The following is a 26,817-nucleotide window of genomic DNA, read 5'->3' as shown; positions in this document are numbered from 1 at the left end:
CTACAAAAATGATTTTGAATTTAATTTTATAGTACTTTTTTGTAATTTTCCAACAATTTGAGGTTGGAATTGCTTGTCAGTCAATTCAAAAACTATTTGCTGCTGTTGTAAAGACAAATAGTTCCGAAATTTCGAAAATGGCAAACGAAAAATCTACAAACACAGTTATTTATGCTCAACAAAAATAAAGGTAAATTGATGGTCTGCAAAAAGTTGTTGTTGCTCAACGTTTCTCGAAAGTTAATTAAGAGAAAATGCCAACTAGCTGTACATTTTTTTAAAAATTGATTCCTTGTTCTTATGCGTACAACTACCGGCGGTCACTTCCTCTCTATTCGTTCCAGTTCCTGTGTAAGGCCTTGCAAGGAGTCATCTCTGTTCGTTGCTTCCACCCTATTGAGACGCTCCTCAGTCAATTTTTTTTTTATTTTTTGATTTTTGGTATGCAAAATAAATCAATGCAATTAACTTTTCCTTTTTTTCCTAACTTGATTTCTTTTACACGAAATTTGCTGTTGAATTGGCAAATATGCACAAAAGCACGCACACACACAGCTAAGTATTGCACTTCACAAAGGATGTTTGACTGATTTTTACAAGCAGCATTCCAACAAAGCTTAATTTTTATCCAAAAAAAATGAAAATTCTATTCAAATTTCTTGTTTCAATTCGTTTGTGGCAAACCACGTAAAATTTAGTTCAATTAGCGCTTTATGTTACAACAACTGCCTATGCCGATTTGTTGTTGACTTCGATTTTGACTCCGTTTTCGACTTTGCCATGGAAAATTTTGCTTGGACTTTACACTGTGTTGCTTTGGCACATGTAGAAAAATTTTGTTATTATCGTTTATTGTTTTTTTTTTTTTAAGTCACTTCACACCGACTGCTCGGGCGCCACTTATGCCCTGACCGATAGGGGCTTCCAAAAAATTAAAGATGCGGTGAACCAACTGTTCACCGATAACATAAAAAACACGATTTCAATTAGTCACATATAATTTTATTCCGCATTAGTTGCGGTTCCGATTCTAACTAAACTTTACAAAATATAATTCTTACCAACTAACTTCTTAACCTAAGCTAATTCGCCAACGTTGCAGTTCCCACCACTTGCTGGTACTTCGCAATCATTGGGTTGCGCGTGTTGGCCAATATGCTGGCCTTGCAATTCCCAAGCATTGGATATTGCAATTGATCGCTTGCGCGTGTGTCGCGTCAGCGAAAGTTCTTGTGTGAACTTTAATTGGAGCAATGAACTCACGTGTAGTGCAATGTGATCACAGGGTGCGACATTGGGAAGTATAGTGGTATATGGCAACATAACTTACATAATGCCTTCTCGCTCACCGTGGCTCCGTAATACGCAGGCGCGCACACATACGTACTAGCATGCATACAAACATACATACGTATGACGCTTGAACTAAACACCAAAGCAAGTAATAGGCAGTGTAGTGTACATACTACAATACTCACTATACTAGCGTGGCTCAGCAGTACGCAGCCACACACATATACGTGTATCAACATATAACGCTTCGTAGTATCGCTTTTTCGTTTCATCGAGTCTCAAATCACTCCCAACGATTCTAAAGAAGTTTTCATTTCAGAAAATTTATATTTTCAAAAATGTTTCTCAATTTTAAACTAAAACAAAAAATATTGCAGATTTACAAACATCCTTCCAGTGAACGCCTCTACATATGCTTTGTTCTTATTTGATGTATCTGGCAACACCAACTTTTCGCACGATTACATAATTTTAATAACAAATTACTTAAAAACTATAAGCCTCCGGAGAGTGCGGTTTTCCTTTTTAGGATCTCGATACACCCCTCTATCCTCCCTTAACATCCTTTTTTTTCAAAGCGTGTGGCATTATACTGAATGTTTTCCATTTACTCCATATTGGCTAAGTGAATAGACGAAGTATTCGTTTAATTTTATTGCTAAAAAATCACTTGCTGCAACTTGCTGTGCAGCACATTTTATTACTTTTTATGCCGCAAAAATAAACATTCCTGCTGCAGGATAAACCGCCGTCGGTTGGTTTTGCTATTTGCTTTGTTTTCAAAATGCTTCAATTGCAGAAGTGTGCGGCAGCCTTGTCGTGCGAAGTCACTTTTACTATTCGTTTTGCTCGCAGTCAAATCAACTGTCTTCTGTTCGTACTGTAAAGTATTGCTTGTGCTGGGGCTATCGCTGTTTTCTTTTTAAAGTCAAAACAAGAATCAAGTCATTACTGCAGAAAGTATTGGAACAATTTCAACTAAAAAAAAAGAAAACAATTGACCAAAAGCCGTATTTTCTTGAAGAACTAGGCAGCTAGTTATGTCATAAGTAGTTCATTGTTCACAAAATATGCGATGCACACGTCATTTGTTCACTAAAAATGGTATTCAAGCAATGTTGAATAGCAAAAGTATCAGTGGTCCTGAACTCTCGGAGAGACCTTCAAACAAAATTGCTTCTAATCTCTCTGGACTCGACTACGCATGATAATGCACACAGAATTGCGCGCAAGGGTAACCGTTACATTTTTACAAAATGCCGTTCAATCAGAAGATTCTGCATTACTTGCAACAAAACAACCATTGTCTTCCGCTCTCATCGGAGTTAGGTAGCTTGGAGTCATGCTTGAACCTGTTGACGTTGACAAAAAATTGGTTTTAACAAAAATTTCCACCATCTTCGGCCAAGCAGTATTGCTTTTGTTATCTGGAATCAATGCCAAATAAGAGAGAGAATGTCGTTTTCAGAGTATAAAAATCTTTCTCATTCATTGATATAAAAAAAAATTTAAAGAAGATAAAGATTTATTAAATAGTTTTTATTACTTATTACTTAGAATAGAAGTATGCATAATTCAATGCATTTGAAAACAAAGTATTGTTGAAAATTCGAACTTTAATTCATGGATTTTAGCCTTTATCAAAATACTCTGGCGACACGGAAAAAAATTTTTTTTCATTTGCAAACAGGGTATTTTTCACGATTTTTTCCTACAACTGGTCTAAAAGGTTACAGTAATATTCACAATTTATTGTTTCACCGGTTTGCAGTAATTCTTAACAAACAAAATTCCTTTCACATCACAAAAAACTGATGCTAACACGAACTCGTTTTGGAGCAGAAGAGCTAGGTTCACACTACTCTTTGGCCTGTTGTTTTGATTTTGGATAGATCCCAGTCTCTCACAAAGTAATAAATCGACGCATGAAATCTATTTTATCCTTTCGAAAACGCTCTAAATATTGCTGAGAAAGTCGCATTCGAATGTGTTTTTGTTCCATTGTTAGCGAATGGGGCACCCATTGAGCACACAGCTCTCTGAAACCCACTACTTCTGTCAAAATATTACTTAGAATGCCCAATGAGATGACTAAGGCTCGTACTAAATCTCTTTCAGTCACTCAACGATTTTTCAATCGATATTTGGTATTTTTTCTACGATTTCTGATGTTGTTGCTGCTTTTGGACTTCCTTGATGTGGATCACCTTCACGACCGCATTTCAATTCAGTAACCTATCTTTCTACTGCACTAATTGATGGCGAAAAGTCCTTATACACTATCAACATTCGTTCATAAATTTGCTCTGCTTTTAAACCTTCCAAAAATAAAAATTCAATCACTGCACGATACTTGATATTTTCCCGTGTAGAAAATATTGTGACACGTCGATACTAAATGGCTTGTAAACAAATAATAAATTGCCAGATTGAAATGAAACTTCACATACGTTTATATGAGGAGTGTACCAATATAACATAAAATTTAGTGTAGTAGCAACGCCTTCTCTTATCGAACCGCACAACTTATTGGAAAACCTAGTATTTCTGCCATGACAAAACTCATCATAAAAAACCAGTCGGTCTGTCCACAAGAATAACGTCTTCCGAGCCGTTCGATAATAAAAAAAACAATTTTAACTTGTTTAATTTTAAAAGTTGCTTTATTGAACTCTAATTATCGACTGACTGCAAATTTATACGAGGCAATAGAAATCGCCTTCCCTGAGCCTCTCCGCATAACACTTCCGCGTGCAAACAATTCGGATGCATTTGTTTTATGATAAGTCGTGCGCCATTCACCAACACAATTATACAATTTTTTTTTTTTTTTGCCATTCGTAAAATTTCTTGGATTTGCAAAAGTAAAAATTTTTTTTTCACAGATCTTTACGTTTTAAAAAATTTTAAGAAGAATGGTAAAAAAAATTTTCAAAGTTCATATGCATATATGATTTGATAATGACTGCATACATAAAAATATACATGTACACACATAGAATACAATACAAAGAAAAAAACACTTAAAAATGTATATCTGTGTCAAAAAGTTCGTTGATTTGATGGGTAATAGTGTTCTTTTAAATGGCGTTGGGCATCGTCTATTACTATAAAATTTGTCTGAGAATAGCCCAAATACAGTTTACCTTTGAAATAGTATCCAATAAATAACTAATTTGTCTCTCTCTCCTCATTTTTTAAAACTATTTAAAATTTTGAGTTTTGCAAAAAGGATCAAACGCACACAAAATTTTTAAATACATACATATGTATGTTTATATATTGTAGTTCAATTGTACCATATATGAACGAAAACAAAAGTGGATGCTTCTACCAATCATATCCAATACGTGACGTTTCAAACATTTATCACTTACTTACTGCTCTATTCCTCCACTTAAAGTAGGAACTCTTCTACGAACTTTTCTTGGTCGTCCTCTAGGCATATTTTTAAATTAAATATGGATGTACTTTTTTCTTAAAATAAATTCTATTTTGCGTCTGTCCAAAACTCTTTCTAATTTGCACTGTTACCGTTGTTTTAAGTGAATTGACAAATTTCAAGTCAATTGTCAATTTATACCAATTATTGCCATCACAACAAAATTTTGGGACTATGTTCATGAATACATATTTATTAGTAAAGAGAACAAATCAAAACAATTAAAGAGTTCTTTGCCTATACAATGCTGTGCTCATTAGAAAAAGAGCTAAACAAAGCAAACGTACTCATATATGTACATATATGCGTATATTTGTGTGTCACCCCACTTTGCATAGACATCGCTGTTATCAATATGAAAATTTTGATAACTTTACACGCAAATATTTCATGAACAAATTAACCAATTTTAATTTTTATAATTTTCCGGAAATATGCTCATCAAAACCTTTCTTTTGATATATATTTCATATCTGTACATATTGTATATTATTTTAGTCAGAATAAGCGCCATGTTTTAAAATAATACTATAGAAGATAAGAATTGCTGCTATTGCTATTCTTATTTGTTTATTTCTGTCCAACACTTATTGCAATACTTTTCGCTACGAATTTCTTTTCTTATGTTTCCCAATTGATGGGAATTGTGGTTGACGTTTCATGTGACGTAACTCACGCGCCAATTATATACTACTAGCAAACCCGGCCCCCTTCGCTGGGCACACTAAAATAGAATAGATATGGTTTAGAACAGAAAATATATGATTTTCATATTATTTATTTCTTTATTCTTTATTCAAGCGCTTTGGCATAAACAATATTTTTTGTTTTTCTATTTGTTTTTTTAGTAAATATAAAATATAAATTGAAAATCAGGAGAAAAGAAGATTGTTTTTAAATTTCAAATCAACGCATATGAATAAACAATCGTCTTTTTTCCTGATCATCCATGAATTTTTCGTTTCAATTTATATGTTTTATTAAGCATTGGAGCTTTTTTAACCATTATCCATTTATATTTAAAAAAAAAAAAACCAAAAAAAAATTTTTTTTCCACGAACACATAATTGCTTTCGGATTTCACATTAAATTCTCAAATTTCGTAAGAAACTATTCACTGTTCCAAAATCCACTCCAAAAAAATTCACAAACAATTTTTACATGTTGCACTTACGTTTTTTCCTTATGGCATTCAAATCAGAAAGAAATATTGACACATTGTAACTCACACTGTCAATTTGACAGTTCAGTTCCGCCCCAAGCGTTAAAAAAGTAAGCGACATTATGGCTGGTTCAAAAGAACGCTGTACCCGTTGCCAGTGCTCCGAATTACAACCAAACTTTACGAAACCCATTTTCAATACTTACTTAACAATGTGCGTAAGTTTGGTTTAATTCGGTGCAAAGACACGGCGGGTCCACGTTTTGGCATATATTTCGAGACCCTAGTCATCAATAGGTATGAAAATTACCCCGTATTAAAGCACTTATCAACAGCTTTCATTTGATACCCAAATTGTACATACACAACCAAAAGTTACCCGGGTCCACGTTTTGGTCTCTATCTCGAGACCCTAGTCACGGAGCGGAATAAAAAATACTCTGGACTAAAGCATTCACCAACAGCTTCCATTTGATACCCATATTGTACATACACATCCGAAGGTTACCCGGGTCCACGTTTTGACCTATATCTCGAGCCCTATTTCCAAAATAAAATATAATCCATGTTACTCGTGGATGATGTAGCTTTCGAATGGTGGAAGAATTTTTAAAATCGGTCCAGTATATTAGTTTTTGAACCTATTCATTACAACCAAACAAACAAAGTTTTCCTCTTTATAATATTAGTGTAGATATATATACTATTTATAAATATCACACATTTCACTTTGGGCAAATTGCAGTTAAGTTTATCAACAAACACAGGCCCCCAAACTTGCAGTAAATCACACGTTCTTTCTCGCATGTGTCAGTACACAGTTGCTTTCGCAAAATAAAAGCCTTAATTGACACACATTCAAACTTTGCCGTGGATATTTGTCCAATATGCGGGTGGGTACGGTATTTGAGGACAACTTGAGAGTAAAACTAATCAGATTTTATTTTCCAGGAAGTTTTTATGTTATTATAACTATATCTATAAAATTATTCAATAACATTTCCATTAGCAGCGACCCTGAATCAAATTTTTTTTTTTTTTTTGTCGGGACAACTAGCAAGTGCAGCCCTCAGACATTAATTGAGTCCATTGTACTACACTTGGATTCCCTTTTAATTTTCTTTAAATCTACCCGATCTCCGAAGAAATCTGAGTAGATCTTGTGGTGCCAAGGAGCCAAGATGGTAGCTTCTTAACACATCAGTGCCAACGACCTCAAACCTGATTCGAGCGAAGGCGGGGCAGACACACAGGAAGTGGTCCGCCGTCTCATCCTCCTCTTCACAAGCTGGGCAGAGTACACTGTCTGAGATGCCCAACCTTTCCATGTGCTTTGCCCACAGAAAGTGGCCCCTCATCAGTCCTACCAGCCGTCTGCACTCCCCTCTGCTTAATGACAGAAGGGTTTGCGGCAGTCGATCGGACATGACAGGTGACATCAGTTTTGTCCATCTGCAGCCTCTCTCAGCCTGCCAAGCTCGCTTGTGGGTAGTAGTTACCCATTTGCTAACCGTGGCCGTGATGGCCGCAGAGGGGAGTGGCAAAGCGGGCTCTGGGCCAAAGAAGTTGGCCTCAGAGCCGGAGCCATGCTCGGTCCTGGATCCATCCGTAAAAATGCGAAAACAGTGTTTGCCGGGCTCATTTTCTGAGTCTCCCCACAACTGAGCCTCTGGTAGCACTACACTGTATCTCTTTTCAAGTACGACCCTTGATGGCATGGAGTCAAGGGGCATGGAGAGAATCGTTGGATCGATGTCCATGCCTTCTCTGTGTTCCAATGCCGGACAAGGGCCGTACCAGTTCCCACTGTGTTTCAGTCTGCAGATGGCCTTCAAGGCCTCTCCTCGGATGAAAGCATCAAGTGGTGGTAAACAAATCAGAGCATCTAGTGCCGGGCCTGAAGTAGTCTGAAAAGCTCCGGTGCAACAGATGGCCACAGTACGTTGTAGTCTCGATAAGGTCCTCCTGACTTCCACTAGGGAGAGTCTGCTCATCCAGACCACTGATGCATAGGTGATAATGGGTCTTATCATAGCCGTGTAGATCCATAGGACCTTGCTAGGAGAGAGACCCCACGTTTTCCCAAAGGCACCTTTGCACTGCCAGAAAGCTGTCAGCGCTTTTGATGCCTTTGTTTCAACGTGTGATTTCCATAGGAGCTTGCTATCGAGGATTACTCCAAGATATTTGATTTCCTTGGATAGCTGGATTGTGACTCCTTTTAGCTTTGGCAGAACGAGTCCATCAAGCTTCCTCCTTCTGGTAAAGAGGACAATACCAGTCTTGGCGGGATTTGCCGACAGCCCGTTCGCAAAGCACCAAGTGTCAATCCGATCCAGAGTTTTCTGCACTTTCCTGCAGATGTTCATAAGCGAAGAGCCTGTTACCAAACAAGCAACATCGTCCGCATATGCTTGTGCGTAGACTCCCGAATCGTTTAAGGTGGTGAGTAGAGGATCGATTACCATGCACCAGAGCAACGGAGACAGCACACCGCCTTGGGGGCAGCCTCTGTTAACCCCAGATGACACCAGCAGATCTTCCTCTGCTCGCACCGAAATGATTCTTTGGGTCAGCATCGAACGAATCCAATTTACTAGCACCCGGTCTACGCCGTGCCTACTAGCAGAGTTACACATACTATCAAAAGTGGCATTATCAAATGCATTATCAAATACCCTATTCATATTGACCATAACGGTATCAATTGGGGCCTTCAGAGAAGAAATGGTGTCATGAGGATATTTATTGGTTTCACGCTCCTAATCCGGAATTAACGTCTGGACAGTTAGGCGGCTATGAGTTCGGCGTTGTGTGGTGATGATAATTTTAAGTTATCCAATCTTGTGTTGCCATCGCTTTGTGTGAAGGAGCATAATCGTGCTGAAGGATGTATGGGCTGTCACCGCGTACACTATCAATCCAGGGTTTCACTACTGCCTCTAGAACATCGATATACGCAGCAAAATTCACTCGAAATCTTTGAGTAAAGAAGTTTTGTGTCGTAACATTCATTTTGTTGCTAACAACACTTAAAACCATAATAGTGGGTGGAAGCTTCGTGTGCGTGGCAACAGGAACCTCTGTAAGATTTTAACATAGCCCTCATCGTCATTATGGATTCATAGCAGTAATTGTGCTGAGCGCACAGAAAGATACATTTATTGTCAAACAAGACCAGATACTCGCTACAAATAAATCTTACTTCGTACATACAAAGATGATGAGGTCGAGATTACTTTCTAGAAGGCAGAAACTGCGAATATACAAAACTGTCAGAAGACTTACACTCACATGCAGGTGCGAAGTCTGGGTGCTGAAATCCAATGAAACCGATCAGTTATTGTAAATTGGTTTGAAAGAAAGATTCTAAGAAAAATATGTAGACCTGTACGACTTGAAGACGATACTTACCGCACTCGGTACAAAAATTAGTTAAACACACATATCAGGGGTGCAAATGTAATCAGGTACATTAAAACACAATGATAGAGCTATAAAAAGGATCTTTGAAACAAATCCACAAGGCGATAGACGAAGAGGCCGTCCGAGAAAACAATGGAGAGATGATATTAAAGGCGATTTTGGAGCTATGGGCATATCTGATATCAAACGGAAAACTGATGGCCGAGTGACGTGGAGGTGAATTGTAACGGAAGCAATGATGCACCCCGAACTGTGATGGTATGATAATGATTTTATAATTTTTTGGTAATTTTCTGTCCTTTCGTCTTGGTGAACATTTTTTTCGTAAGAAAAAATCAATACATCTCAGGCGCTTCAGGGTGTTTAAAGGATAACTGGCTGATTTGCGCAAACAGCATGGCTCCTCATTGCTTGAGTTAAGTTGCAGTGTTCCATGTCTTTTCTGAAAAAGAGCAAAAACATAAATAATGGCTTGGGTAGCCACATGCATGTATGTATATCCTCCACAATCGTATGCACCCTGTATAGTTTTATGCTTTATAGTTTTTGTGCCATTAAATTTTTTCAAAGCCCTCGTTTTCTGCAAGGAGGCGTATGTACATACATACATACATTAAATAAGTAAACAGTTACAGTATTTTATAATAATAATTGCGGTAAATAGCGTCAGTGAATGGCATTAATTTTTTAAGCATTCTCATATACATACATACATATATAAATGGATGCAAATCAGTTACCAATTTACATTTCTTGCCTCGCCATTTGGTTATTCAACCGCTTTTTAATGTTTCCTTGTCACTACATTTAACAGTAATTGTCATTAAATATACATACATTCGTAAATAAAAGGATGTCTATGCTTATTTAACTATATAAACAAATGTATGTATATTGATATTAGGTTTGTTGACTAGTGCCATCACTGGAGCATTGCAATGAAAGAAAAGATATGGACGAGACCAGGTTTAAATTTGAAGTAATATACATAAGTATGTATGTATGTTCATACTCAAACATACCTGTGCGAATTTTGTGTAATGGTTTGGCGTTCTCGAACCTAATTCATCATCAGCCAGCGCTACAACCCGAAAGGTTTTGGCTTGCCGGTTTTTACCCCAATTGTTGTCAGATCATCTTCGATGCAGTCTAGCCATGTTTTAAGTGGGTTTTCCTTTTTTCTCTCCGCTATCGGCGTATATTCCATAGTCCATTTCTGTCCCAGCAATTTAATGAACTTGACTATATCCTCTCTGTTCATAATACTGAGCAGTTCCAAGTTGCTTCGCATCATGTACCCGAACCTAATATCTCAATGAAAAATCTCACCTTCAGAAAAAATCCAACTAGAAGAGAATCAATTGATTCATTTTATTGCAGGACGGGGTTAGAAGCATCTGAATTAAATAGAAATGCAACAAAATATTTTTAATAAAATTCAGAAAAGAAAATCAAATAAGTGCTTCAGAACATCAAAAAATTTGCATCAAAATATTAAGTTTTCGAATTGTTTGCCTCTTTTTCCATTAAAGAAATGTGTATTTAACTCACTACAATGTGTACTCTTCTATGGGCAAAGCATAAAGATAATATGAGAATTACGCTAAAGTACGGATGGCTTCGAGAATTGAGTGAGATTGCTTTCAACAGCGAAGTTGATGAAGTTATCATCATATTGGCATTACAGTGCGGGGTGGGTGGACCAGTGCCTCCTCTACAATACGTCTCCATTCTTCTCGACAGCCCGCTTTCGCTCCATGTTGTGAGACTCTCATCTTACCTACAAATGTTCTATTCTACGTCTTGCAACCATCGTCGTCTTGGCCGGCCTCTCCTTCTTGTTCCTTGAGGATTTGCTTCAACAACTGTTTTGGTCGCTCTTTTGCTGCTCTTTCTCAGGACATGTCCATACCACCGTAATCTTTGTGCCTTTATAAGCCGTGTTGAATTTCCTCACTGAACTCGTGGTTATACCGTATACGGTATGTACCGTCTTCTAATCGTATAGGATCGAATATTTTTCTGAGAATTTTTCTTTCAAATCGCACCAGTAAATTTAAGTCATTAACTTTTAGGAGCGGTTGTATTATAGTTTTGTCCATCTGGAGCTTTTGGTCCATTGATATCAATGAAGACTTTGTTAGTTTGATATGGAGAAAATATGCTCTGTTAGCTGCGTGAATACGGTCTTATATTGATAAGGACGGATCCTTACTTATGCTGAGTACTATTCCTAAGTATTTAAACTCTTGCATGAGCTCAAAAATATAGCTTCCGATTCTGATGTGGCTATCATGAGAGGATCGTGCCATGCATTTCGTTTTTCCTTCATTTATCTTCAGGCCAGGTGGTCTTGTAGCTTGCACTAGTCGCATGAAAACGTTCTCGCAAGAATCACAATGTTGTCAGCGAATGCGCATATTTGTGTCGATTTATAAAATATTGTGCCACCTTGATCTATTTCGTTTCTTGCTGAATGCAGTGTTAAATTAAATAAAAGCGTTAACAGTGAGTCAACTTGCCTTTCTCCGGATTTCATGCGAATTCGCCATTCGTTATTACTTTAACGTTTGAGTGCATAATTGTCATATTGATCAATTTTATGTATTTTTGTTGTATACCCAATATTTTTAGGTGATTGTCGATATATTTTCTGTTGAGCTTATCAAACGCTTGTTTAAAGTCTATAAAGAGACAGTGTAGATAAATATTGAACTCATAACATTTTTAGAATATCTGCGAAATAATAAAACATTGATCTGTTGAAGTTGATCAACCAATAGATACTGAGATATTTGAAAAAGCACCTTTTGGCAAAATAGATAGAAGACGAATAGTTGTATGGGTAAGACCGATCAATGTTGTGACTTAGAAACAGGAGTGCTGCCCCACTGTGAAAACCGAGATCAAATTGGTAGATATTTCCGCAAAAGTTTTAGCTTTTCCAATTATGTTCGAAGATCTTGCAACATATATACGTTAATTATGCCCATAACTCCATTGCATGACGCTGTTGCACTTATTCTACACAACTAATAGATAGTCTTCATGCTTTGAAAACTACACCGCTGCAGAAAATGCAACTTTCTGCTCAGTAGAGTAATGAAAAATATAGTCCTCCCTTAAATAAAAAATATTATTCACAATTTATTTTATTTCGAGACCTTCAACTGTTTGGGGCGTACAAAAAAAAATTAAAAAAAATTAATAAAAAATGAGCTCAAAAGGAGCGTGGACAGTCAAGCAGCAATGAAAGCAATAAGCTCATATTGTATTAAGTCCAAAAATGTTCGACGGGAACAGTAGGCTGCATATCTATTGGGTCACAAAGGCATTATGGGGAACGAAACAGTAGATGAGATAGCAAAATGTTCTGTTAGACTACCATTTGAACAAGAGAACGACATACCAAAACCACTAAATACTATACATAACGAAATGGACGACTACATGAAAAAACTAGTGGAAGCTAGGTAGCCTTATTTGACCACATACAAAACAGCAAAAGTTATTTGTAGAACTAACGACAAAAAAACTGACTCAATTCGAACTTACACTCTCGCGAAAGGACTGCAGAACTATCATAGGTATGCTAACAGGTCATAATCTATTGGCTGCACATGCGTACAAGATAGGGATATCTAACGCGGACAAATGCAGGAAATGCAGAGAGGATGTTGAGGAAACTTTAGAACGCCCTCTGTGCGTCTGTCCGGCATTATTAAAAATGCGTTTAAAATGCCTGGGAGCCCCATTATTTGATGGCCTGGAGGACGTCTCAAAAGCGGATCTCCCAGCTCTGCTTAGATTCGCCAAAAGCGCTGACACCCTACATGATGTCTACTTTCAGTATTCATAGAGGTCAGTCTCCATCTGGTATCGGTAGGGACCAGAAGGTCTATGCGTGGCTTATTGCCAACCAGGCTAACCTAACCTAACCTATGCGACGTTGAGAGAATGTGCATAGGAAATGGTCCAATTTGCGGAAAGGAAACTCATGGATCTTGCACCATGATAACGCACCGTCTCACAAGGCTCATACTGTGGACACTTTTTTGACGAAACATTTGACAAATATCATCGAACAACCACCATTTTCACTGGGTGTAGCCCCCTGTGACTTTTTCCTTTTCCCAAAACTTAATTTACTACTCCGCGGACGCCGCTTTCAGTCGATAGTAATGACCAGGAGTATCTGCTGAAGAAGCTGAAGAAGATCTCTTCAAGCGCGTTTGAAAGGTGCTTTGATGACTGGACTAATCGTTGGCATATGTACATATATTGCTTCGAATGGATAATATTTTCAAGGCAAAATAATAAATTTTAATGATTAAACAATTACTATGCCTTTTATTGAACAATTCCTGGTCCTTTTTTTGCAGAAAACAAGAAATACGACGCAGGTAAGATGTTGAATAATAAGCTGTGCCACGCCTAGAAACCTCGTACACGATCCGACGTAAATACTTTTAATTTTGTATTGACAAAAAATCACTCACTCCCCTTTTTATATTTTAAGTCAAATTTCCGTTCCATCCGTCTGATATTAGAAGCTATAACTCCCATATATTATTTATATACTCGTATACTGATATAATTGGCCCTACACCCTCTTTGTGTGTTTGGCCGAGCTCGACCTCCAATTTGTGGCATGCATCTTGATGTTGTTCCACAAATGGAGGGGTCTACAGTTTTAAGCCGACTTCGAATGGCAGCTATTTTTTATGAGGAGCTTTTTCATGGCAGAAATATACTCGGAGGTTTGCCATCGTCTGCCCGGGGGCGACCTCTATTCGAAAACGCTTTTTCTATCATTTTGCTGTTTCATGCACGGAGATTCGAGCCTACGCACTTCCGAATGGAAGCTATGCACCCATCCATGACAAAACAAAACTCTTAACAATTTTCAGGTATTTTTGCTTTATATGCAGAGTGCAAACATACATACGAGTATTAAAGAGCTGAGTAATGGTGCCAATCGTAACAGTTTGCTTGGGCATAGCCTATAGACAAGTTATTATAATAGTGTTAGAAGTTTTTAAGTGATAGAAGTTTTCGCAGCACCTCAAGCCCAAATGAGTGTTGCTGTTTATTGAATTGATTACTGCCCTTTTGTACAAGTTAAATGCCTACTTCTTCTTCTTCGTAGTTGGCCCGATAACCCCTTGCGCGATTTTGGCCGAGTTTAACAAAGCGCGTCAGTCGTTTTTTCTCGTACTAACCGGCGCCAATTGGGCACACCAAGTGAAGCCAAGTCCTTCTCCACCTTATCTTTCCAGCGCAGAGGAGTATTTCCCCTTCCTCTACTACCACCAGCTAGTACCGCATCGAATACTCTCAGAGCCGGAGCGCTTGTATCCATGCGGATAACATAACCCAGCCAAGGTAACCGTTGGATCTTTATTCGCTGCACTATATCTATGTCGTCGTAAAGCTCATACGTAATAAGGGCCAAAATCTTCTGCTTGAATGTTTGCCTCAAACACTCCAAGGGACGCCTCATGGGATGTTATCATTGTCCATGCTTCTGCGCCATACATTAGGAAAGGCATGATGAGAGCCTTATAGTGTTAGTTTTGTTCACCGATGGAGGAATTTACTACTCAACTCAGTTCAAAGTAGCACTTGTTGGCAAAAGAGATTCTTCGTTGGAGTTATAGGCTGGCATTGTTATCGGTGTTAATGCTGGTTCTTAAATAAGAGAAGTCTTTGACAACCTCGAAATCATAACTGTGCCTAAAATCATAAAGGCCTACTTAGTGTAACTCAGTAGATTTTTGTAAACAAATTCAATTATTTCATGTCTGAATTAACGTAAAACGTAAGATTAGTCATCCCATTTGTTTTTGAATAACTTTTTTACTAAATAAAAAAATTATTTTGAGGGATGAAAAAATTTGTTTAGACGTGTACGCCCTCCATTGCTTTTCTGTTTGTATAGAGCAGCTGTCTAGTTCACAAGTGTAAAATATGATAGACATACCACGCTATTTGGAAAATTTTTAAATCTTCCGATAAGGTGACCAATTTTGCGTTACAGTGCATTATACCATATTTTTTAATTGAAGTAAGTGAAAGCAGGTGCAAAGCATGTAAAACGATTACATTAACAAAATGCGTGAATGAAAATATACCTATTATCAAAGTGATAGCCTTTGAAATATTTATGCTTATGATCTAGGGTTATATTGTATATATCCCCTATAAATAATAATAATAATTCTATTTAAGATTATTAACAAGTATTTTTTCAGTATTGCATTTCATACTAAAAGTTATACTATTTTGATATAAACAATGCTAATTTCCGTTTTAATTTTTCTCTTTTTCTCACTTCCCTAGAATGGTGATATTCATTGTCCGGGTTTTTCTAAAGTGAAAAACAGTTGCAGATACAAAAAAAAAAAAACAAAAGAAAATTACAAATCACTGTCGACAAGGAAAACGACCACTGTCGCAAATTTATTTATGTCAATCATAATTATATGTGAAATAACAACTTAAGCGAAGACGCACGCATGGCGAATAGAGGCCATCAGGTGTGAGAAGGAAGGACCAGAAATGAACAGCCTTCTTCAACGTATCTGTAAACATTTGATTTGATTAATTTCAATACAAACAGTAACAATAAATGTTGGGGAGAAGATAAAAAGGAAAGTGAGAGATCAAAGGTGACTGCTGCGTGTGTCATATATGTACATATGTTCATGCATAAATACATGCATACATACGTAAGTAAGTAAGTACGTGATATAGCGAACATAACTATTTCTGCGGTAAATAAAAGGAAGGAATTGCTATTTTTGAACTGGCTAATATTTATTGATGAGCTTACAATTACCCGAAAATTGTCTCACAATATTGAGCTTGATTATCGCTGTCAGCTATTGAAGCTACATTATACGGAACTGATAACAGCATTTCACCAGAATTTGAATACAAACGCATTTCTTACTGAAAAAGGCAGAGGGAAGATAATCAGCCTATAAATTGTTTAAATTAATTGTTTTAAGGAAATTAACTAACCACAAGCGGAGCAACAGCAATCGTAGTTAATGTAGCGGGCGTACGCTCATACTCACATACTTTACCAAAAGTTTCAAACTTCTGTTGCTAGCTTACAAAAGCAACAGACTAATTAATTATCCAGTGGTTAGATTGCATAGTAAAAGCTTTTCCATCCGATTCGAATAATTTAATGCAGCATTGCGCATGAAATCTACTTTCATTTTGGGCCCACTCGCAGAGCTTCCATGCATTGTTCGCTCTCAACTGACAAGCCAGCCTCGACACATTCAATATTGCTGCCGTTGTTTGAAGTTTATTAAATTGATTAGCCGTAACTAATTGGACAACCAAGTGAACACATGCCAACGGCAATGAGAGCAAACATCATCAATAACCACAACTGTAGAGCTGTATAAACAGATATGAAATCACACCTGCGGGCGTGCACAATACAGTGAAAATAACAAAAACACAAAACATAGTTGTGAAAATTTTTAATTTTATTCGCACATAACAACACTACCACAAGCAGCCATACAGGTAAACGAGCACACACATATACGCACACATACACAGCAAACAAATACAAAAGTATTCGCATACCAACAATAATAATTTGAATAACTCGTAGGCGTTATTTAATTATACGCACACACCCAAAAACGCGCAAATTGCTTAATGATCACGATATTTCGTTTTTAATTAGACAAAATAGCGCAACGTTGGAAACAGCTCAAGCAGCATATACTCAACCAGCAGCAACTTAGGGCGGCGCAACGTGACGAGCCGCCGCAGCAGCAACAACAACGGCCCCTGCTGCCGCAAACAGTATCGCAATCACAACAACAACCGCAGAAAGCGAATCTGCAACAACAGCAATTGCTGCCAAAGGCCAAGACGCAGCAGGCGCTTGAGCAAGTAGCCGCTCAGCAATACCAGCAACAGCACCAGCAGTCAAAGCAGCCACCACTGACAACGTGCGTGGTCAACCAGCGTCATATCGACATTTAATCCCGTTAACCCCGCGACAGCAACAATTACAACGGCGGCCAGAGACTTTTCACGTTACGATAGCATCGAGGAGCTGCATCAGCGTACCAGCAGAAGTGGAAGCGCAATTGGAATAGTGCCCGTGGTTGCGGCGCAGGGTGAACAAGGTGCACGTGGTAGTATAGTAGCCGCAACTGGAGTGGGAGTGGGATCCAGCGATGGAATTGGCAGTGGAGTTGGCACAGGAGGTTTGTATGCAACCGCAGGTGCGCGTAATGTACCAGTAGTAGGTAGCGGTAATGGCATTGGTGTGCGTATAGTAGGTTCGCGGAGTGGTAGTATAGGAGCTGGTTTAGATGATCATCGCACAGTGTTAAGTCCCAGTGGTACAGGAACAGTATCGGCGACTAATCAGCAATTAAGCAGGGGTAGTGTGAATGGCTATACAACGGCAGCAGCAGCAGCAGTTGGGGGTGGAGGTGATAGTGGTGGCATTGGCATTGGGGGAAGTGGCAGTGAGAGCGGTACACAATTGATAGGCGGTGCTACGTCGACGGTACGGGGGAGGCTTTCAATAGGAACAGCACAAGGCGCGATATTGGATGTGAATGATTTGCCTGGCTCGGGACTTTTAATTGTAGGTAGTGGTGGTGGAGCTGGAGTTGGCCAGGGAAGTGTTGGAACGGGTGCAGTAACCGGCGGTGTTCCCAAACAGCAGGGCATCTTTTCGAATGTTTTCTCGAAATTGATCGACGGTATGCCCGCCGGTACGATTTTCTCAAAATTCAAGAGTGCCAATACGGCATCGACATCTTTGCAAAATATCACCGACGCGAATCCTATTAGCCAGTACTTTGAGATTGGTGAGCAGGTGGCATGTGCGGGCCCCGAACTGGTGTGGCGAATACATGACGGCTACCGGAAAAGTGATGGCAAGGTGAGTTAAAAGGAAGCTTAAAGTGTTTCATCAAATAAGTAAATGTTTATTTGTAACATCCAATACACTTTTGTGTTATTTACTTTGTACTTCTACAATATTAGCATCGAGGGTCGCTCTGTATTTTTAAATAAATATCTAAAAAAATTTTAATAAATATCTCCTGTTAATTCTACCGAGCCTTCCATTAATATAAATTCCAAACCTACTATTCTCAGAATAAACTCTGTAATGAATTACTTAAAAAGTTACTGCGCATACTTCAAAAGTGGCCTGGAAGAAACTGACAGACATACCTATATACAAAAAACATTTATTTTTACAATACGCGCCTTCTTTTAGCCAATATTAAGCAAATGGCAAATAACATATGTTGGCAACGCGGGAAGAGAGCTGCCTTAAATTACATGTGTTGGTAAGGCTGTGTGGCATAGCAGTTTAATGAGCTATAGCCATACTCGCTAGCGGCCAATCTTACTCGATAATTTTGGTGTTGCTTTCGCAAGCAAATTTTTCGTCAATTTCATCGAGCATAGAGATAGCGAGCGGGGAAATGGCGAATAGAAGAGGAGTAATATCTCAAGCGCGCTTCACATAAATGGTTCATAATTTTGAATTTTGAAAAATTTACTTAAAATTCGTGTTCAGTGACCCCAGAAACTCGCATGTAACGAGTTTCAAGTTAATCCTACGAATTAAAAAAATTCGTTCGTCATATTGGATCCGCCTTAAATTTTTTTAAACTTTCTACACACGACATTGAAACGGTATTTTTGTCGACTTTGTTTTTAAGAATTTTTGATGGCCTTGAAACATTTTCTAAGCTAAGTCCCGATTCCGCCATGAAATCCTTAATGTACTCCAACATACCGCCATTTTGGAGAGAGTCTTCAGTTTACACATGTCTAAAATTTTGGAGACATGTTTACCGTCAATCGAAAAATGATCGATTTGATTTGAAGACCAGAAGAAGTTTCAGTCAGATAAGAATATAGAAATTGCATCAGTTATTCGCAGTACACCAGCCGCGATTTGCCGGCGAATCCAAAAAATCGTGGTTAAATGATAATACCTTGCCATTGTTCTTCTACTTGACATTGTACTATACTTCTCCTTCTTCTCAGAAAAAAATTTCTTTCGAATCGAAAAATAAATCATGGGAATACCTTTCAGGTCCCGATAGGACTATTTTTGGTAAAGCTGATAAGAATAATTATGTCTATTGACTGCTGTTTTGCACATAGGTTATAAAAACCTATTCTCTTAGGGACTCAGACTAAGACTGAATTTCTTTTAGAGTCTTCGTTAGAATATATTATATTTGGCCTCAGAATAATATCTTTTTTGCACCCAATAGTGAAAACACAAGAAAATAATAATGGAAATAGTTTTACTGTTTTTCAAAATATGGAATAAGTATTCTCCTGAATTCGCTTAAACCAATTTTCAAAGCACTCAGGGGTGGATTCCTCCAAAATGAGTTTTTCAAAGGTTTCTTTAGCGTTGAAAATCACTAACCTCGCATTTTATTTTTGATGCTCCTGATCAAAAACAAAAATAATAAGGTGCCAAATCAGGGCTGTAAGGCATATGACCTATTAATTCCATATTTTGAATGCTCAAAAACTGTTTCGTGCCAGGTGACGCGTAAAGTTCCCATTGTCTTGATGAAGGGTGATTCGTCTTCAGCGGTTGGTTTCCCTTAATTGCCCGAAAACTTGTGGCTAAAAATAGTTGGTACTAATCAGAATTGAATGTTTTAAGCTTCTCTGGTAGTACAGTTGCGACATGACCAGATTTTCCAAAAAAAAAAAAAACACAGGCGGCCATTTGCTTTGCGGCGCTTCTTAGGCGAATCAGTCTTGGGACTCAATATTTTTTACCAATCGACACGAGGAATTTTTGGGCAATATTTAAATTATGCGGTAACCAACGAGAACAAATTTTTTTAAGTACCAAATTTTCATAAAATATTGAACGTACGCAGGTCCCAATAATGCCCAAGGATGATTCTATCCGGCAATACGAAATATTGCGATGCTGCATTATCAATTGAAGCATAGTATCGATTGCTTCTGGCACAAAGACCGTTTTTGGACGGCTTTCACGAAATTCGTTCTGGAAGGATCGACAGCCACGCTGGAACTCGTTGTACCAGCGCTTCACAGTGGCTAAGAGCGGCGCTTGAACGCTAAAAGTGGAAGAATGTTGATCAATGCCCTTCAGTCTCGCCAATTCACGTTAAAAATCGTAAAAAATCGTCGCACAAAATTTTTCACGAGTTTATTAATTGGGAGATTTGAATTCTTTAACCCACTGAAAAAAAAAAATATGAAGCTCGTATATAAGTGAAAGCCGTATGTTCAATTTTACGCTAAAAACTACCGAAAAACTTGGTAGTAATAAAAATATCGAGTTACATTTCTTCAGACGTAGTCCTGCAAAGGCGACCCTAATGGTGGCATTTTTGGTACACCTTTGAGCTTGAGGTGTACGATTACGGTTGATGTAGAAGTCAGATTCCATACAGTTTGGTATCAGTCATAAATTATTTGCAGAAAGTTCGATGTAATCTATTCGATTATTCGAACATTCAATCATTGACTTCTCTATTCTAATTCTGACCAAAATTTAAAAATTTAATAGATATTTCACATATATGAATGCTTTCAAATATTTTTTAATTTCTCTAGGCGTGTTCAATATTCGTTTTCGAGAAAAAAATAGCAGAAAAGCTGCTCAAACCGAGACGCAAGGAAATTGTAACGGAATTGCTGAAAAATTCTGTTAAGACAATGGAAAGATTTCGTCATCCAAAGGTGAGTTGGGATATTCTATGGCGTTAGGAAATTAGTTTGATACACATTTATTTTGAGGTAGAAATTTAGGCGTAAAAATATTATGAGGTTAATAATTTTCAATTTGTTTTTTCGATTTGTAGATTCTGCAAGTTTTGCACACAGTGGAAGAGTCGACGGATGCACTAGCTTTTGCCGCTGAGCCTGTTTTCGCCAGTCTCTCTAATATTTTAGCTTTTCATGTAAGTAAACATAATAGAAAATAATACGGGTGTTACGTTTACATATACACATTTACTAGATACATATATGTGCAATTCGTTATCGCAAGGAACCAGTCATATTTCACTGTTTAATGAGGTCGTGGTGATTGTAATTGTGGTAAATGTAAAGTCAGTTATTTCATACGTTTGCATTGTGGCACTGTTTGCTTCCATTGTTATCTATAAGACAATGAATCGGTAGATATATTAAGTTATTACTAACATAAGCACTTTAGTGAACCAAAAACTATCCATTCCATGGACCAATTTGTATATTAAATATTAAATTGCATTTGCATTTGTGATAACAAGATATTACATTTTTTTTTCAAATTAGCAGGATTTAGAGAAGTCAAAATAAGAAAATCACGACATATAGGGATTTTTTTTAATTATAATACTACTAGCGTACCCTCGCCCGCTTCGCTAGGCGATAAACTCAATGATTTGTTGAAGAGAATAAAATTAATACGAAACAAAGCAAATTATTTGATACAATTTCATTCGAACTTTATTGTAACACTTTTTGGTAGACAACATTTTTGGTTTTTCCATCTTTCGCGTAAATGAATAATGACGATGGTTTCCCTAATCGTAAGCAAGCTACATACAATTGTCCATGAGAAAAAATTGGGTATTCTAAATTAATACCGCACATTTGTAGAGACTGTCCTTGCGCCTTATTAATTGTTATAGCGAAGGCAAGGCGAATAGAGAACTGCAAACGTTTGAACTCGAATGGTAAATTCGTCGGAATCAGTGGAATTCTGGGTATCAAGACGCCTTCTCCTTTGTACTTCCCTTTCAAAATTGTTGCTTCAATAACATTACCCATTAGCTTCTTCACAGCGAGTCTGGTACCGTTGCAAAGTCGTGGCACATTAATGTTGCGCAGCATAATAATCGGTGCTCCAATTTTTAATCGTAAATTATGAGGTGGTAGACTTGGCAAATCGAGTGAGTTTAAGAATTCAGTTGGATAATTTACGACATCATCTAGATCAGTAATAGTGTCCATTGACTTACTTATATGCAACTATGTCACCAGGTATTTGATCTAAAATAGCTGCCTTTATATCATTGACGTCTTTATTTTTCCCAGCTAAAATTGCTCTTTCGCTGAGCCAATCATGGTTTTTGTAATGTTGAACTATGTTTGGAAATACACTCTGTATCAATGCCTCTTTAGACTGTGCAAAAGTGCAGAAATTGTTAGGCAATGTAATCATTCCTGTTGAATCGACAGACATTTGGCCATTTCCGATTTTCAGTAATTGGTGTGAAAATTCAGCTGCTGACGGATCGTTCTGTAGTTGAACACGTACGTTTGTAACAAGTGTAAGCGTGTTTACATGTCTCCATAAATACGATGATTTTAAGCATGCATTGATTTCATCTGCAGCCGTAGATTTTGGCACCTCCAAAGACTGTTTGGCTTCCTCGTAGATCTTATATCAAGTGCTTCCAATGGTTTCTTGTGTGCCATAGTACACTCGTCCCATACGATGAGCTTACATACTTTAAGAACTTTTGCCATTCCAGATGTTTTCGAAATATTACATGGTGGTGTTTCATTTGCCTGCATATTCAAAGGCAACTTTAATGCAGAATGTGCTGTGCGACCGCCTTACAGTAATGTAGCCGCAATTCCGGAAGAAGCGAGTGCCAATGCAACGAATTGTTGCTAATATCAATGAAATCAAATCCTGTTCCCCCAGGAGCATCCAAGAAAACGAATCCACCAGTTTCATGGCTAACATTATTCATGATTGTATCATAAACATGTTGTTGTTTATGTTTACTCTCCGTCGATAAAAATTTGCAACTTAGCACTACGACACAAATCGTTTCACAATAACGAAAAATTCGCATATTTATTAAAAAAAAGTTGTACATATAAAATGAATGTTAATTCGAAACTTAATCTAAGAATCGAGAAAGTTCTGCGGCAATTTTTACTAAAAACACAATTTGTACAATATTTTGATTTTTTCTTTTTTTTATGTGAAGAAAATATTAAAAAAAAATTTTTTTTTGCTAAAAACCTTCCCCTAGTGGATCCCTATAATATGAAAAAAGAACGAATGAAATTGGCCTCGTATCGGCCCAAAAAAATGCGTACAAACGAACATCATTTCATTTTTATATATATATAAGAAGATTATATTAAAAAACAAGAAATAATACGAATTAAATATAGAAGAAACGAAATAAACTTAGCGAAAGGTATTTTCAAACATTACGTTTTAAAAAGGGTTATTTTGCATTGCTCGTTTCGCATATTTTGGTACAGAAAGTTTTCCAAAACAAGAGAAATTAAAAACGGTTCTATAAACGTTGTAATTCGAAAAATGAAAAAGTGTTTTTTTAATGGGGGATTTCGCATATTTGTATGTAATAAAGTCCTCTTCACTGTCGTCATCTAGGACATTATTTTTATAGTTTTCCGCTAAAACATCTTCCAAGTTTTCATCATACCAACAGAAAGTTGCTTTGCATTGCGAATTGCATATTTTATAAGTGGGGCAAAACTGGCATTGTCAAAAATGCGAATTAAGATCTTTTCAAAGCACCAACAGATTGTCTCAATCTATTGAGATTTTCAAATTAACGATGAGCAAATTATCGCAATTCTACTGTATATCTGTGTATATCTTATTATTTCCCCCTTCTCTATGATTTTTTCTTGAGATATGATAAAGAAATGGTAACCATAGGAAAAATTGCGGATCTAAAACTTCAAATTGATAGAATTCATATTTTATAGTCAATGGAGTACTCCGGTTTTCGAGGCTTGTTGCCAGTGCACTTATACGAGTATATTATTGATGTCTGCCATAGCCGAATGGGTTGGTGCGCGGCTACTACACAGATTCGAATATTCCTGCTCGAAGAAGTTTTGATAGAAAGATTTTTTTCTAATAGCGGTCGCCTTTCAGGGAATGTCAAGCCTCCGAGTGAATTTCTTCCATGAAAAAGCTCCTCACAAAAAACCATTTGCCGAGTCGCCTTAAAACTGTAAAGCCCTCCATTTCTGGAACAACAACAAGACACACATCACAAATAGGAGGAGGAGCTCGGCCAAATACCCATTTAATTTTTTAATTTTTTAATTATTTAAATATGGAGTGCTAGCAGTCGGGAGCAGCTTTGATTACCGCAAGCCGTCAACAAATTTTTATTGAAAAGTATTGGATATCGAGTGAATGACATTGAATTTCCGGAGGCACCTCGGAAAAAAGTGTTTTGTGGTATTCCACATAACTCGCAACAGAATTATTGCATTTAGGTATTATAAAACGTTACAGACTAGAGGTGCGAAATGACTTAAAGCTAATACTTAAAGACAAGACTTGGATTTGATTTCAACTTAGATAAAAATATAGATCTAGGAAGGGAATTAAGATATCTAATAATGGCTACATAATTTAAATAATTTGTTTAAGAAATTTTAACGTGCAACGGAGATTGAAAACGCTAACCTTTTGGCGAATATTCAAGCTTATCTGCCCCAGTAGACCTGGACAATCAATGATACCCCAGACAATGTCATATATAAACATCAATGAGTGTATTGTACCTGGAAAAGAAAGTGATTTTGAATTTATTAACATTCACCACGACCTATAAAACCGACATGCCTCGTTAAAATGAAAGGATTGCGGAACAAACCGGACAAAGCGAAGTTGAACTCTTTCGATTCTTTACAAATAAACAGTATGAATTGGATTCCAAATACTGAGGCGTACTTATCCATTAACTTCAATATAACAATAAGGTGTTTTTCTGGTATAAGGATAACGTGGAAGAAAGCGCAAACTGGAATAGGTCTTAAAAATAATAAAAATAATCTGACTAACAAAGCAAAACGCTGAGTCAAAAATTACACCCACATTAGACATTCATTTGCAACGAAAAGACGGGCACTAGAAATGTTATAAGTATAAGCAATCGGATTTCGAACTATAGCGAAAGTCATGTGAAAACAGTTTTGATATTAAGCAACAATTTGCTTCGAATAAATTATTTAAATCACTTTGTGATAACGCAATATCCGAGGAGTATGTAAGTCTGCTAAAAAATTTCAAATCATCTGCATAGAAGACAAATTTAGAATCGCTCCGTGTACACAACGTCTCATTGATTATCAAATCATGTAAATTTAGCCAGGTTGGTAACCATAGAACGCGCGCAGACAATCCCCTTTTGATGCTGCTGAATTTTATTAGATTATATTAGCTTTAGAAAGAAGTTCATTCTTGCTACCAGATGTGCAGGTCAGAGTAATAATTGCAACTTTACAGAGGTCAATAAAATTGCATGTAGCGAGAGAATCAGCTAAAGGAAAAAAATTTAAGTAAATTTGTTAAAGGAGATGATTCCTGAGATAACCTTGGAGGGTTTTTTTTTCGATTTTAAAATTTTTCGTAAAAAGCGACTTTTGCTAATGGCCAAAAACACGTAATCAATTTAAAATCACTAACAAACAGTAGTTTTAGTAAATCTTAATGCATTTTTTAACAACAATGAAAATCATGATGATGGTGAGTGGAGGTCTTTCAGACTTGCCTTTGTATAAGTACATGCGAATGTTGTTTGAAAATGGGTTGCTGACTCCAATAATTATTTATTTATTTCAAATTTAATAGATAATACATTTAGTGACTTTGAGAATTACTCTCCAAATTACGAATTCTTCCTCTAAATAGTGAGAACAGCATTTCAAGAATCTGAGATATTCAAAAACACCTTCCTTCGAAAACGCCTCCTTTGCAGTAACTCTATCCAAAACGAATAGAAAGATTTTTTAGTTTTATAACTGTAGCCTAACTCTAGACTTATTTATACCAACGGTTTAATATTAGATTAACTTAACCTTAGCTTTCGGCTGACAGACCAATGAGATACTTTTCAAGCAGTATTTGCAGTAACGACATAACAACATAGCTGATGATCCTTTCTCTCACGCTGCAAACATTATTGCTATCCACCTCGATAGTTAGGCGGTAATTAAATTACTCATCGATATCAGCGATGTACTTCTTTGATTGCCTAGCAGACCTAAGTTCTATGTGAATCCAATAGACTTTAAGATTTTTTAGACTTACAAACTAGTTTTAGTTTTATAAGAATGCGAAAGCACAAACTAAGACTAAGCGAAGTTATAAAAACGGGCCTATTGTGACGCTTTCCTCATCCCTAAAATATTTTATGATTGAATTTGCACCGAATATTTCCAAAACTTTCGACTTTTTTAAAATACACATTACATTTCATTTTTAATCATTAACATTAGAACGTACGACAGTGCCACTAGGTCGTTTGTCGGAAGAAAAAAGAAAAAAAAAACAAAATCTTACATTTTACATACATATGTTACTATGGTACTATGTATTGAATTCGCTTAAAATTAATTTTCTATATTCTATAGCACCAGTGATGAACTTAAATAAGTTATTATATCCAGAAGGGCCAACTCCATTTAAAATGTCTATGAT

At 37.0% G+C, this 26,817-nt stretch overlaps 1 protein-coding gene across 1 annotated transcript in view; it reads left to right on the top strand.

Moving 5' to 3' along the window:
- The first annotated feature begins 17,319 nt into the window (after positions 1-17,319).
- The window catches only part of LOC128861796 (SCY1-like protein 2), a 156,188-nt gene continuing 146,690 nt past the window's right edge, over positions 17,320-26,817 (top strand). Inside the window, exons 1-3 of the mRNA XM_054100173.1 lie at positions 17,320-18,258; positions 20,952-21,077; positions 21,200-21,298. Of these exons, the coding sequence (XP_053956148.1) occupies positions 18,079-18,258; positions 20,952-21,077; positions 21,200-21,298 (405 nt within the window). The 5' untranslated portion in view covers positions 17,320-18,078. The remainder of the gene's footprint in view (positions 18,259-20,951; positions 21,078-21,199; positions 21,299-26,817) is intronic.

The sequence above is a fragment of the Anastrepha ludens genome, chromosome 4 (genome assembly GCF_028408465.1).
Source record: "Anastrepha ludens isolate Willacy chromosome 4, idAnaLude1.1, whole genome shotgun sequence".
In the NCBI taxonomy this organism is placed as follows: Eukaryota; Metazoa; Arthropoda; class Insecta; order Diptera; family Tephritidae; genus Anastrepha; species Anastrepha ludens.
The sequence above is the reverse complement of the archived record's forward strand: the minus strand, read 5'-3'. Positions and strand labels throughout refer to the sequence as shown.